Source organism: Eupeodes corollae, chromosome 1 (genome assembly GCF_945859685.1).
Source record: "Eupeodes corollae chromosome 1, idEupCoro1.1, whole genome shotgun sequence".
NCBI lineage: Eukaryota > Metazoa > Arthropoda > Insecta > Diptera > Syrphidae > Eupeodes > Eupeodes corollae.
Genome location: NC_079147.1, coordinates 18997327 through 19013880, shown reverse-complemented (window position 1 = coordinate 19013880; position 16554 = coordinate 18997327). Strand labels below are relative to the sequence as shown.

Here is a 16554-nt window from a genome sequence, read left to right as displayed (position 1 = left end):
CAAAAAAAGAAAACTTTCCTCCCGAAAGCTCCTTTAAAAAGTTTAACCCATATATAACCTGAAAAGCCCTAGAAACCACCCACCTCCCCAGGGTACAATAAGCTATAACACCCCATCATAGCATACAGGCCCATGACCCATATGAGACTTGGAAAAACCCTCGATGGCTTCACAGTAACAGCTACAGCCCCACCAACGCAAATCAACGAAACGACTCCGTTCTATCCGCTGAAAGCACAACAGCACCACAAAAAGTTCGTCATCAGAATCCCACTCGAATCTTCATCTCAGCAGCTACAGACATCCAGAGCCCCTCAGTGTTCCAGTCACTTCCCACCGTCGCTCGTCGTAGTCGTCGTCGTCATTATCGTCATCAGTGTTATTCTTTTGTCCGAGACTGATTAAAAAAAAGAAAATTTCCCCACCGCTAGCTGCTGCTCTGCTCCGCTCTGTATCTCAAAACAAGTTGAGAAAAAAGCAAAAGTTTGCGCATAAACGGGCTTAACGTTACAAAAACCCATTGCCACTTGAGTTCAGTCATTGACGAGTCGCTCTCCAGCTTAGTTCTGTTTCTGCGTTGTTCGGGGTCTTGAAGATTCGATTTAAATCCCATTTTAGAGAAATTCAAAAAACACGATCGGGTGTTTGAAAGAGACTCAAGCTTAGGTTAAACGGTTTGAGTTTTTTTGTTAACTGTTGAGTTTTTTCGTCTCGGTCTTTTTGGGTGTATTTTCCCACAACCCACCGCGTTTGGTTGTTCTTTATAAGAAAAGAAATTTTAACACCTCCCTCGACGGCGCCATCATCACGTCCCTTCCCCGTCTTTAAGAAGCGAACAAGTGAAAGTGCATTAACAACAACAACAAATAGTAGCTCGAGCTCAACTAGTGAGTGCTTTGAGGCAAGAACCAGTTGCAAGTGTTATTTGGCCTTGAAGTATACAAATCTCGGTCATTGAGTTTAATTTTCAATATTTGTTGCTCGTTTGAGTTGAATTTCTTGGATTAATAACAAATTTTTAAACAAAACAAAAAAACGATCTGATCAAGATGAGTGGTGGAGTTGATAGCATTATCAGCTATAAACGTAACCCCGACGAGGAGTTCTACGCCATGCTTAATTGTGATGAGCATTCATCTGTAAGTACTTTATAGATAATTTTGTGTTTGTTTATTTATGAGGCACAAGACTCAATTGAACATTGAATTTTAATAAGTATCTAATTAGCTATTAGAAAGTATCTATAAGCTGGAAGCCGAGAACCGGAATTAACCTCAACTTAATTGATGGAAGAATTTTATTTAATGTTTTTTTAATCGTTATGGTTTTGTTTGTTTGTTTTTATTTCTCTTTATTTACTGATTCATCGCATTTAACAGAAATAATTGGTAATTCAATAAGATCGAACATCGAAACAACAATGTGTGAATAATTTATTGGTTGATAGTTGATCAAAAAATCCCCTGTTTCAAAGTGTAGAAGTAGCTTAAGAAGGGGATTATTCCTAACTCTATATTTATTTATTTTGTGGTTTATTTTTAATTTAATACCCCATCACATAATTGTTTTTATTATCATTTTTGGAACTAAAATATTAAAGCATTGGAATTGAATTGTAATGGAAAAAGAGCCTGGGAAGCGATAATTTCCCCTCAGTGCCCTCAGTCGAATTGTCAAATATCTTTCTTATCGTAATACTCGAGTCAAAAACCGTTTTCTCGCAGTTTATGTTTGTTTTTATAGGTTTTCGTCATTTGTTAGAAAAGCTGTCAATTGAATTTTTCTAAAAAAAAACACTAAAAGTTAGCAACAATATTTTCCATGTGACAAAATGCAATATATGTATTTTTTTCTTGAGATTTTTAGTAGAAACCCAATTCTTACCATTTTTTTTTAAAGATTTTTATTTATATAAGAAAATACAGATTGGAATTTTGTAAGACTATATTTTTCGTTAGCAACAAAATTAGGCACAAAAATTAGTCATATCGATGTCAATACCTTCATTTAATTACGAGATATCGAGAATGGAACATTAGTTTTTACCAATTTTGTGTTATATTTTTTGTAGATTTTTATTTTATTTGAAATTTTTATTAAAAAAACAATATTTGTTTCGAAATTAATTTAATTTAAATCAAATATCTTTAATTTTTGCCGAAATATTCGAGTCAAAAATCAATTTTTGAAATCTTTTAGCAAGGTTTTTGTTTTGTTTTTTTATTTTTTGTAAATAAACTTCGACTTTCTTCAAAATATTACCAGTAGTCAAACAAATTGTTTATCGTAGCATACAATTTTTTTGAAGTTGAAATTCTTTCTTTGTTCTTAATATATCCGAGGTTACAACTTCTTGGTTTAGTTTTTGGAGGTATAAGAAAACTTCAACTGAACATTTTTTAAAATTATATTCGTTTGGTATCACGTCAAATGATATAATATAAAATTTAATTGTAGTCGCTTATGCCACTCAATCCCTAACAACAGTACTCGCACACAGGAATGGTTGAGAGTTGTCAGTCACTAGGCCCTAGATCTCAAACTGTTGCGCAACCCATTTTATTTATTTATTTATTTTAATGTCATTGGTTTGTAAGATATTTTTGGTCAACCAACATTTTTAACTTCCCATAGGAAGTTATTGTAATGGGTCCGATTGGTCAAATTGAAAATTTTGACATTTCTCGACGTTTCAAGGTCCCTAGAGTCGAATTAAAAGATTTTTAGAAAGATGTCTATGCGTGCGTGTGTACGTACGTTGGCGACGTTTTTTCGTCGTCCATAGCTCAAGAACCAGAAGAGATATCGACTTCAAATAAATTTTGTCATACAGATAATAAGGCAGAAAGGGCTCTCAAGAAAATTGAGTGGGTGGTTTTTTTACCATAGCAGTTTGAGAAAAAGGTGAAAAATTTGGTTAACCCTAAATCCCTTACGAACCAAAAACTCTAGAGACTTGAATTAAATTTTATATAATATATTGTAATGTGATATCAAAGAAGTATATTTTTTGAAAAAAAATCATTAATGGTTTTTTTTATAAATCAAAAAAAACTGAAAAAAATATTTGTCACCTCCAAAACTGTACGACTAAAATATGATTTCATCTCCAAAACAATTTTGTGCAAAGAAGAATAATATTTTTGACATCTGATAAAATTTTGAGAAAAATCTTATTGACAGCTTTTTTTATAAACAATAAAAATCTAAAAAAAACATTACTTAAAGTTGGTAAAAATTGAATATCGATTTAAATATCTTTTCATAAACTTAAAATTCAGGTTTCAAACTTATTTTATGTTATAAGAAATACTGTTTTCAACATTCTGAAAAATGTTGAGAAAAATCTTATTGACAGTTTTTTTTACAAAAAATAAAAACCTAAAACAAAATTAATAAAAGTTGGTAAAAATTGATTTTCGACTCAACTATCTTTTCAAAACTTTGAGATATAGGCTTTAATTTACTTTTATCTTTCAAAAAATATTGTTGTCAACATTCAGTAAAATTTTAAAAAAACCGAATTGACAATTTTCTTACAAAAAAATAAAAACCGAAAAAAAAATTAACAAAAGTTGGTAAAAAATGATTTTTGACTAAAATATCTTTGCAAAAATTTAAGATAATAGCTTCTAACTAATTTGTATTTTTAAAAAATATTGTTTTCAACATAAGGACGAATTTTGAGGAAAATCGAATTAACAGTTTTTCTTACAAAAAATAAAAACCTAAAAAAAATGTATAAAAGTTGGTAAAAATAAAAAAATACCTTTTAAAAAATTGTAGATATTGGCTTTAAGCTACTTTATCTTTCAAAAAATACTGTTGTTACAATCAGCAACATTTTGAAAAAATCGAATTGGCAGTTTTTGTACAAAAAATTAAAAACCAAAAAAAAAGGTAAAAATTGATTTTCGACCCAAATATCTCTTCAAAAATGAAAAATATTGGCTTCAAACATATTTTATTTCACAGAAAATATTGTTTTCGATATTCAGTAATTCTTATATAAGAATCCAACCGTTTTTTCATAAAAAATAAAATAAAAGTACCTACATATAGACAAACTTTTAAGCAAGACAAATCGACAGACGGGATGGGAAGTTAACAGTGTGGGTCGCATCCCAGCCTCTATTTATTATTTTTTAAATTGATACAATACAAAAACTGCAATCTCAATTTTTGTTTAAAGTCTTTTCTGCATCTTTCCGTGTTTTTAAGTTGATAGCTCTACTGTTTCTTGAGACAAAAAAGCTTTTCGAACGTACGTACACATACACACACAGACAACTCTCTTTGATTTACATTCTTGGGAACTGGAAACGTCTTTAAATGTCAGTATTTTCAATTAGAAAAATCGGACCCATTACAATAACTTACGAAAACTTGTCTATGTGTTTGAGCATATCTTTTCATTCGAATTGGTGTAAAATATGAGTACAAATTAAACATTATAAGTGCATTTATGTACTTTTAATTCAAATTTGAATCTGCAATTTTTAAAACTATTGCAAAACTGCTTTTATAAATGTTTAAACTGATTTTATACTTTCTCAACTGCTTTTACGAGTAAAAATATTAAGTTTTTGCAAACAACTTAATTATACATTCGTTGGAAGTATAGTTTTTTAAAGTGTAGCAAAATTAAATATATCTTCATGTTTGCCTATAATTATAATGGATATTCAATAAATTAAGAACGGTTCAATTCAATTCTATTTAAAACCTATACACTTAATTTACTTACTATTTGTTTTTGTTGAATAATTGCCAAAATTAATCGATCTTATCATGAAGAGACAACATCCGAATATAATATACATAATAGAACCTTTTTTTGACGAACTTATTTTTAAGATCGTGTAACCTTTAAAGAATACTTTCATTAATAATAATTGATTGTTTTTTGCTCAAATATCTAATGAAAATATGTTATAGCGTAACTTTATTTTATTCTCAACATTTTACATTATACAGAATTTTCATTATAACAAATTTCATTGACATTTTTCACGAAATAAAAAAAAGATTTTCATTTCGAAAGTTTTCTCTCACCTTCACAACACTTTTCTTGATCTATTGCTTTTTTTAAATAATTAGATAGATAGATATTCTTTATTTTCGTATTAACAGTTACATGTGGTAGGCGATATTTGCTATTTTTCTATGATATCTTTCTGCTGAACAAGTATATTAATTTGTACGTAGAATTTAGATAATAAAATACAAACAAAACCTTCAACACAATTTGAAAAGGACAGGTACATTTCGACTAAATTAAAATTAAGAACATAAGGAAAATAAATTAATAAATTAACAATTTAACGAGAACATGTTATAAGCATAAGATTAATTCAAACTAACAATAAAATCGGAAAAATGGTTAGTGAATCAATGGATTAGTATTTTAGTATATTATTAATCATGATTAGCTAATATTGTAAGAACATAAATTCTTATTTATAATATAGCTTTAAAGTGTACAGCAGCTACGGCATTTTGTATCACAATAAATATAAGTTAAAATGTTAAAACATTAAATTACAAAAAAAAAGAAAGAGAATAATAATAACAAAAATATTAATAGTTGTTTTAATTGTAATTAATTGCTAAGGTACAGTTTTAATTCATTTTTTAATTTCTTTGCGCAATTTAAACTTCTTATTTCACGTGGTAACGAATTCCACATTCGTGAGGAGTTTACAAAAAACTGGCGTTCAGATGTCGCACAACAAAAACGCGGGACCAAAACTTGAGCGGAACGATTTGAGTTTAGGAATCTTATCTCATATAAAGGTATTCAGGTTGTCTGGTTTGAAGAATATCAGAGAAAAAAGTTAAAGTTCGATATTTGCGAAAATTTGTAAATGTCATTCCGAGAAATTGAATCACGTAATTGGATATTCGATCAAAACGTCTAAGTCCATAAACATAACGAACAACACAGTTAAAGACGACACTAAGTTTTCTTTTGCTTTCGCAACCGTAAGTGATTAAAGGCAGAAACAACGTTTTTATTAAAAGAACTCTGATTTTTATTGGAATTAAATATTGAGATGGCCAAAGCATACGAAGGACACTATAACAATTACCCACAGTTCTATTGATATGTTCCTCCCAAGTCAGGGTCATATTAAACAAAACACCGAGGTTTACAGCTTTGTCGACATACATGATGGCATTTTCTTTAAGAGCAACTTGAGAAAAATATGACATATTCATCTTATTCCTAGCGATGACGATGCATTTTGATTTTATCGGGTTAAGTAACAAGCAATTTTCTATTGACCATTGATCGATTCTTTTTAAATCTTCATTAATACATGCAACGTAGTGTTCAATCATCCCTAAGGGACAAATAAGGTAGAGCTGAGTGTCGTCGGCATACATGCGAATGGAACAATTTTTTACAATACTAGGCAACTCGTTCACATACATTGAAAAGAACAAGGGGCCTAGTATTGACCCTTGTGGAACACCATTTGCAACAGGTAAGAAGATCGATTTTTGTTGATTATGTTCAACCGTCTGTTCACGTTCTGTTAAATAAGAAAACAATAGATCGACTGCAGAGGAGGAAAAATTGAAATAATTTGAGAGCTTAAGGCAAAGAATGTAGTGATTTACCATATCGAAGGCCTTAGAGAAATCGAGAAGAATTAGGAAAGTAACGTTGTCCATATCAACTGCTTTTCTAATATCCTCAGAAACACTTAACAAGGCAGTCAAGCAGCTATTTTTCTTTCGAAAACCAGATTGTCTTAGGTCAATAAGTCAAACCGTGTTAGAAACTCGTTTATTTGCTTTTGAAGTATTCTCTTAAAAACTTTTGACAAGAAAGGCAATAAAGATATAGGTCTAAACTCATCTCCTTTGGAATTTTTTGTCATAGGAATAACCTTTGCTTTTTTCCATAGAGAAGGAAACTCACGTGTTCTTAAAATGGAGTTAAAAATGAGTTTGATGAATGGTAGCAAGGTAGGGAGAACAATTTTTAAAAACTTAGGGTGCATCATATCGAGTCCTACAGCGTTAGATTTTATCGATAGAAGGGCCTCAACTACATACTCCAGGGTAATGGAAGAGAATTCGAAAAGGGGTGTATTAGGCCTAGCATTTGATAAATTATTCTCCGATGAATTAACCCGGTCTGGAAAATGCGAGGTGTCTGTCTTGCTTGGGACGAAAGATAAGTTTAGGGCATTTGTGTCAAGCAAATCTGTAGATTTGTTATCGAATTTACCAATTCCTATGTTTTTTCAGATTCTTCCAAATCTCTTTGCTTCCCAATACGGCATTGAAACGTGTTTAATATGTCTGAGCTCTGGCCTTGCGTATCTCCCAAACAATTTTGTTTCGCAGTTTGGAATAATTTACATAAAAAATGTCAATGCGAAATAATTTCCAGCGTTTGAAGAATAAATCTCTTTTTTTAATGAGAGAGAGAATACTTCTCGTTATCCACGGTTTGCTATTTGGACTGAAAGTTTTAGTTCTTAGGGGCACATGACTATAATAAAGTTCATTAATTTTTTCAGTAAAAAATTCTACCTGCATAGAGGGCGAAGATATATCTAACAAAGAGTTCCAACTAATAGTATTAAGATTTTGTTCCAAGGCAGCGTAGTTCAAATTACGGAAATCCGTGTATTCGATGGTATGGTTTTGCCTATGTCTTTCAACGTGGAAATCATAAACTAAGCAAATAAGGTCGTGTTTTGAATGAGCGGATTTTCGGAGGTTACACAATTTAGCAAGAAAGCGTTTGTCAGTTTATTGATTCTAAGTGAAATCAATTCAACATTTGCCTTTTCATGTAAGTCTTTGTTGGAATGATAACGTGAATTGTTAAGCTTTATTAAGAAGCTTGTTTTGTGTCACTTGCAGTTTTTTAAGATGACTTTTTACACATTTCCCCCAAACCTGGCATCCAAAGAAAAGTATTGCTTGGAAAACTACTTTTTTAATAATCATTTTATTGTCGTTGATAAGGCAGGACTTTCTATTTATAAAAGGATACAAAATATTTATAGCAATGCTAACTATTTGTAGAGTTTTGGCAAATTGTTCTCTTAAAGTGAGTTTTTGATCTAAATAAATACCAACATATTTCACACTTGGATTCCATTTAACATTTACACCATTAAAGGTTAGTTGGTTGTTTGGAACAAGATTTTCATTTTCTACTGAAAAAGATCGCTTGTAGTTTGTCAGCATTCAGTTTTATTTTCCATTTGGTGTAGTTATTTGTCATCAATTCTATCGAATTTTTAAAATTTGTCTCAATGTTAAGACTAAATTCATGCGATAAAAAGATGCCCGTATCATCATGGAATATGGCTATCTGACAACCTGGTAATATAGGAATATCAGAAGTATAAATATTGTACAGTAAGGGACCTAGTTCTGATCCTTGCGGGACACCATAGTTGACTTTGTAACAGCTAGACAAACAGTTGTTGACGAAAACACTAAAGCAACAATTGGACAAAAAACTTTGGATAATTTTTACAAGATACGAAAGAATCCTGAAATATACCATCTTTTGCACAATTCTATCGAGCCAAACCGAGTCAAATACCTTTTCGATATCAAGCAGAATAAGCCCAGTCGATTTGCCAAGAGACTCTAAATACCTGTTGAGTAGTAGTGTGATGCGTTCTGAATCCAAATTATTCATTTGGAAATATCTGAAGCTCATCAACGATGGGTAATATTTTACATTTCACATTTTTTTCGAAAACTTTGCTTATACTATACTGAGAAAACTTATTGGTCGATAGCTTGTTGGGAGTTTTGGCGGTTTTCCAGGTTTAGGAATCGGTATAACTATTGCATATTTCCAATTCAATGGAAAACATTGCGTTTTAAGACATGCGTTTATCAAAAAGGTACTTTTAAATTTGAAACGATGTTTTAAACATCCCGCCTGGATATATACTGATCCCTAGGAGTTTCAGTGATTTGTGAGTGAACTGTGTTTGCTGTTTCACTAACTAATATTTTAGTAGGATCATCACTAAGGTATTGAGATACACAATGATTTTTCAAAAATGTTATTGCAAAGACAATGGCTTTATCTGAATTTTGGTACACAACTTCATCATTATTTTGAAGGTTAGGAATTTGTCTGTTTTTATTTTTGATAATTTTTGCTATGTTCCAGAAAGGTTTAGCATTCTTTTCCAACTTACTAAGTTTCTCATTCCAATTTTTATTTCGAAATTTATTTTTGTTATACAATTTAACTTCATTGCGATACTCTTGTAAGCGATAACATTGCCATTGTTTTTTAAAAGAATTCCTTATATTTTGATTACAAACGGTTTCTTGATTTTTAAGTACACATGTCTGCTATGCTTCTAGAGCTTTGGAAAAAAAATCGACATAAAAATCAACATATTCTTTTAAAGAAACCTTATTTAAATCAGTTGGAATTTGTCTAAGCTTGGACATAATTTCTTATTTGAAACGACTCCAATTAGTATTTTTATGGTCCAGATAGTATTGCTCTCTGTTTTTTACTATTTTGTTAATTTTACTAAAACAGGAATATGATCAGAATTTAAATCATTTATGGTTTCGGGCTGAGTAAAAAATGAAGGTACATTTGTTAGAAATAGATCCAGAACGGAAGGTGAACCTCTCGACCCAGACGGAAAATAAGTTGGACTAAACGGAAACAAAATAAGACATATTAGCGAGAACATTACCCCCACAAGTTTGCACGAATACATCCCCAATCTCTATGTCTACAAATCAGGTCACCTACGATTATATTATATTTTAAATAATTAAATACTCACAAAAAAAACTACTGATATTTTTAAAATTATGTTTAAGGTGCCAAAAAACCATCTGAAAACTTTCATCGAAAACCCTGGATAAAACTTAATCCTTATTAATGACGAAACAATGTGTAGTTTGATTATTTCTAGTTTATCTTTTTGATCCACATAAAGATAGCTATAGATAAGGAATAGCTTACCACACACATTCTAAGTTTTCAAAAATTATTAAGCACAATGTGGTATTTTGAATGATATTTAGATATAAACAACAATTTTCAATTTCAAATCAAATCTTCTAGTCATCTAATTTTAAATATACTTGCTTGACAAGGTATCTAAAAAAATCACCTTACCCACTATCGCCTTCATTTAGTCAATTTCAAAAAAAAGAGGCTGGGATGCGACAAACACTGATAAATTCCCATCTCGTCTGTCGATTTGTCTTGCTTAAAAGTTTGTCTATATGTACTCGTATCAATTTTTACCAATTTGCGTACTATTTTTTTTGTAGATTTTATTTTTTATGAAAAAAATGGATTGTTGGATTTTAATGTAAAAATTACTGAATATCAAAAACAATATTGTCTGTGAAATAAAATAAGTTTGAAGCCAATATTTTTAATTTTTGAAAAGATATTTGAGTCGAAAGTAAATTTTTACCAAGTTTTAGTACTGTTTTTTTTTAGAGTTTTATTGTTGGTAAAAAAACTGTTAATTCTATTTTTTTCAAAATTTTACTGAATGTTGAAAACAATATTTCTTATAAGACAAAATGAGTTTCAAGCCAATTTTTGAAATTTTCGAAAAGATAGTTAAGTCGAAAATAATTTTTTAACAACTTTTGTTAAATTTTTTTTAGGTTTTTAATTTTTTGTACAAAAACTGTAAATTTGATTCTTTTCAAAATTTAACAACAATATTTTTTGGAAGATAAAAGTAGTTTAAAGCTAATATCTGCAATTCTTGAAAAGATATTGAGTCGAAAATCAATTTTTACCAACTTTTATACGTTTTTTTTTAAGTTTCTAATTTTTTTGTAAGAAAACTATCGATTAGATTTTTTTCAAAATTTCACTGAATGTTGAGAACAATATTTCTTATAATTAAGAATTAGTCAGAAGCTATTATATAAATTTTTTGAAAAGATATTTTAGTCAAAATTCATTTTTTACCAACTTTCGTTATTTTTTTTCGGTTTTCAATTGTTTGTAAAAAAAACTGTCAATTAGATTTTTTTTCAAAATGATACTTAATGTTGACGACAATATTTTTTGAAAGATAAAAATAAATTAAAGACAATATCTCAAATTTTGAAAAAGATATTTGAGTCGAAAGTAAATTTTTACTAAGTTTTAGTATTGTTTTTTTTTTTAAGAGTTTTATTGTTTGTAAAAAAACTGTTAATTCTATTTTTTTCAAAATTTAATTAAATGTTGAAAACAATATTTCTTATAAGACAAAATGAGTTTAAAGCCAATTTTTGAAATTTTCGAAAAGATAGTTAAGTCGAAAATCATTTTTTACCAACTTTTGTTAACTTTTTTTTAGGTTTTTAATTTTTTGTACAAAAACTGTAAATTTGATTCTTTTCAAAATTTAACAACAATATTTTTTGGAAGATAAAAGTAGTTTAAAGCCAATATCTGCAATTCTTGAAAAGATATTTGAGTCGAAAATAAATTTTTACCAACTTTTATTCATTTTTTTTTTGGTTTTTATTTTTTGTAAAAAAAATTGTCAATTCGATTTTTCTCAAGACTTTTCAAAATGTTAAAAACAATATTGCTAATAAGTTAAAATAAAATTGAAGCCTAAATTTCAAGTTTTTGAAAAGATATTTGAGTCTCTATTCAATTTTTACTAACTTTGAGTAATGTTTTTTTTTAGATTTTTATTTTTTATAAAAAAAACTGTCAATTAGATTTTTCTCAAAATTTTATCAGATGTCAAAAACATTATTCTTCGGTGCACAAAAATGTTTTGGAAATGAATTCATATTTAAGTCGTAAAATTTTGGAGGTGACAATTTTTTTTCAGTTTTTTTGATGTACAAAAAAAAACAGTTAATGGATTTTTTTCAAAAAATATACTTCTTTGATATCACGTTACAATATATTATATAAAATTTAATTCAAGTCTCTAGCATTTTTGGTTTGTAAGATATTTAGGGTTAACTAACATTTTCACCTTTTTTTCAAACTGCTATGGTAACACGCAATTTTCTTGAGAGCTGTTTCTGCATCTTTCTGCCTTTTTATCTGTATAACAAAATTTATTTGAAATCGATATCTCTTCTGGTTCTTGAACTATGGACGACAAAAAAAACGTCGCGTACGTACGGCCGTACGAACGTACGTACACACGCACGCACAGACATCTTTCTAAAAATCTTTTGTTTCGACTCTAGGGACCTTGAAACGTCGAGAAATGTCAAAATTTTCAATTTAACAAATCGGACCCATTAAAATAACTTCCTATGGGAAGTTAATAAATTAATTAGGTTCCAAAATAGATTTGAAAACCTGCAAAGATATTTTTTACTTTTAAACAAATTGAAAACATGCATCTATCAAAAAGATTAAATAAAAGTTGAGCTGCCAACTCATTCGAAAAACACGAGAGTAATTAAATAAACAAACAATAGTTGAAGAAAATTGAAATTCTGTTAAAATATCAAAGTTCATCTTCAGTTTTAAAATTACATCATAGTGTGTTGTGTGTTGGGGCGCTAATAAATCAACACATAAATCGAGCCTCAAAGAAGTATCAAATGGAAACGCGACATTGATTTCAATACTCAAATAAAAACCAAATATGTATCCGGAGCAGAATTTCACTGTACATTTTATCTGCAGTGATTTTACTGCAGGTGCTTCTCTTATACTTCACGTGATTTGGTTTTGTACCAAATTCGACAGAACTAAATTTTCAGAAATGATCTTTCTTACTGAAGATTATTCTCATATGAAAATTAAAGTCCATCTTCAACTGCTATAAAGAGATTATTCCGCACGAGTACATCACAGTTTATGTTAGATTACCTTCAAGTCAGTTGAAATTTTGTTCCACTGCAGACTTTACCCTTGAGTGATAATTTGCTAAGATGTGGTCCATACAAACCAATATTCTTGTGCGCTAATTTATCCATAACGCCCACAATTCCAAAGTGGATTGAATTACCACCTCCATTGCAGATTTTCGTTAAATTGCTTAGAGGGCAAAATTATGCGTGTAAGTATGTTCGTCCCTTTTCGGTCTGTTCATTAGGACTATTCATTTTTCTCTGCTATCCTGCCTTAAACTATCAAACTAGGATGACTCTTAAACCATTAATTTTATACAAGAAGTATACAAAATGCTTGAAAAATACACCAGAGCATCCGTTAAGAAAGAGAACTTGAAAGGAATAGATGACGTTTCTGTGTGGACCATTATTTTATTCAAATGAAACAAAATAGTTAATAACTGTTTTTTCTAACTAAAAGCATCGATTTTTTGAGGCACTAATTCGAAAATAGAGAGTATTTTCTTTATAGTATGTTAAAAATACAATCGAAATCGGGACCACCCTAATGACCTTAGTCTATAAAGTAGGTACCTTTTATACCTTTCTCATTTTTGTATTGATTAACCCTGCGAATTTAGTGTTTTATTATGTTTTTGTTTTTGTTTTTTATTTAGTTTGTTGATGTTTAACTAACTGCTCGAACTAATTAGTTACGAACGAATGGACGAACGATAAAGTCTATTAATTACTATTTTTATTGAGTGTTTGTTGCGTTGAAAGGCCGTTGTGGAGAGTACTTTATATACCCATTTTTTACTTAACCATGGATTTATTTATTTATTTGATATACGACTTTTATATGTATTTTATTATGTGTAAATTTATATAATACAAAGTTGGTGGATGGATGTTTGTTCCTTTTTATTATATCGGGCGTGGTATGTATAACTTAATTAGTTTTTATTTTGTTTTAAGTATGGACATTTATACTTTGAAGGTTTTCTAAAAGACCAGTTTCACAATAATTTTTAGGAATTTAAATAGTATTAGTGCTTTTGAGTTATCTAAACTAAATTTTAATGAGATTTTAATATGTTAGAGTATTATTTCAGGGGTGGTATTATAAATGTAACGCAATTTCGTTCCAGCTCGATTTTTGAAGGATATGTATGCATAAATAAAATATTTGATATATTTGTCCACATTCATTTTTTAAGTTTATACCATGTTCCTTACAACCAAAGAGGATATTATTTTGTTAAGGACAAAGCTATTAGTGTAACACAGGATTTATAAGCTCAGTGACCCATTTGAGTAGGTACTAGGCCACACTTTTGTCGAGAAAAAAAAACTAACAAACAAGATTGTTCTGATTTTTTAATTAGCTGTTTTATTATTTTCGAAAAAGATTGATTGTGTGTTTGTTTATAAAAGTTTCAATTTTTGTTCACCCTAAATATCTCACAAACCCGTAAAGCTAGAAAATAAATTTTATATTATGTGATTTAAAAAAATTGTAAAAGACCGAAGTAACGTTTTTTTTAAATATATAAACCTAATAAAACCAATACTAAAAGTGGGTAAAAATTAATTTTAGACTCCTATATCTTGGCATACATTAAAAATGTTCCTTTCAAACAAATGTTTTCTAATGCAAAATATTGCTTACAACATTTTTTTTTCAATATTAAACAAATCCAAAAGTCAGTTCGTTTTTAAAAAAATTAGTAAAAACTGATACGTACGTTCGTACGTCTGTACGTTCGGCATGTTTTTTTTGTCGTCCATAGCTCAAGAACCAGTAGAGATATCGACATCAAACAAATTTTGTTATAGAGATAATAATGCAAAAAGGTCTCTCTAGAATTGAGTGGTTGGTTTTTCTACCATTAAAAAAAGGTGAACATTTTATTTATCAGATCATTTGGATGTATTTCAAGACCCAATCAGTGAAGAAGCGAACGTAACTGATAATCAACTGGCTTTAATTCTTGTGTTCGGTGAATCTTAAAAGCCATAAGATCTAAGTCTTTATGCAAAATATGGTGTAATGTCGTTTGTGGAACGCCGAATTCTCAATATCAACAAACTTATTGTTCTCTCATTTTTTGGAAATATCGATGTACATTGTACATGGCTTTGATAAATCAATCAACATTCGTTCATCGCTGCTAAAGAGAGAGTATCTGTACGTGATAGTTTAAACGTTCCAAAGTGGGCTGGAGGCTGTATAGTGCTTCATTCCTAGATATAAAGTTATTACGGTTGAATTGTTTGTTGCGAAACGTGAAAGTCTGATTAAGTTAATATGATTGAGATCGTTTAGATCGTAATAAAAGAATTCTTCTAGGTAATTTAATTTTTAAGCTAGAGCAGGGCATGTACAGAGGAGGTGAAGAACTGTATCCTCTTCCATATAGCTTCTTAAAGCTTTCCTATTAGACATTGACTGGTTATGACAACGATTATCGAGCTTCAGCACTTTAAATCTAGTGTACACAAGATGTTTTTCGTGACCCAACATATGACCTGGGTTCTTAGCCATATTTATTTATAATAGCTTTTTTGCATGATAAAAGAGCTACAGTAGCTTTTTTTGACTATTTTGATATTACGATTCCTATTTAATTTTTTGTCTAAAACAAGGCCCAGGTACTTAGCCTCGTCTGAGAACTTTGATTGGATACCTTTACTATAGAGAGTGTTTAAATAATGGAATTGTTTATTTTCTCGAAAAAAAGACTAAATCGGTTTTGTGTGGATTGACACCCAGTGAACACTGATCATTCCAAAGTATTGGTTTGTTTAAGGCACTTTTTAAGCGTTTTAAAGTTAAAATGCTTTAATGAGACCGCTATAATAACATTATCCACATAAGTAATCGCTCTGAAACCTTCTGCATCAAGACCAAATAGGATTTCATTTACCATTCTTGGGTTCCTACGCTTGTTGTCAATGATACTCTTCTAGTTAGCTTTATTAACAAAGCTTAATTTTTTTCAAGGCAGTTCGCCTAAAATTCCACATTACCAGATAGTGTCATGGTTCCCCCAGTTTTTGAAAGCTTAAATGATCCTATGGGAAGAGTCTATTTTGGTACTGGTACTGTAGCCAGAGTTCTTAAAGATGTCAACATTTATAAATATTCTAAAGAGGTGTTCTTCCACTTTAGCGAAACCACTGCGTAAGCTTTTCTATCTATCCTTTTTTTTCTGGGCTCGTTCCGAGTAGTTGAAAAATTGCAAAAAAGGCGAACCTTCTTCTCCAGAAAATTTTCGACAGATAGCACTAACGTCCCTTTTTATTAGGTCATGGAAACGCTGGTTAATTACCGTCTTAAGAAATATATTGAGGAACGAAAGTTTCTTAATGACCTGCAATACGATCTTCGTAGCAATAGGTCCACTGGTGATCTCATTGTTCATCTCACCGAACAGTTGAACAATTCTTTACATCGTGTTGGAGAAAGTAAGATTATTGCACTTAATATTTCAATGGCATTTGATAAAGCTAGACAATTTGCTCTCTTATCGAAAATGCGTGCTTTAGGTATCGACGAATCTCTTCGTGCGTTGTTGAATTATAAATTTTATTTTAAATCGTTCAACACAAGTTGTTTTGGACGGATTCAAGTCTGAAACCCATAATAAATATATGCTGGTGTGCTTCGTTTTGTCTCAGATCCTTTTCCTCATTTTTATAAATGATCTCCTGTCTGCTACTTCTACTCTTAGCTTTTCATATTCGTTTTCAGAC

General features: G+C 30.0%; 1 protein-coding gene across 1 annotated transcript in view; it reads left to right on the top strand.

The window, feature by feature from the left end:
• Window positions 1–312: 312 nt before the first annotated feature.
• LOC129938669 (J domain-containing protein) overlaps window positions 313–16554 on the top strand; it is a 122730-nt gene continuing 106488 nt past the window's right edge. The window contains exon 1 of the mRNA XM_056046345.1: window positions 313–1139. Within this exon, the coding sequence (XP_055902320.1) occupies window positions 1050–1139 (90 nt within the window). The 5' untranslated portion in view covers window positions 313–1049. The remainder of the gene's footprint in view (window positions 1140–16554) is intronic.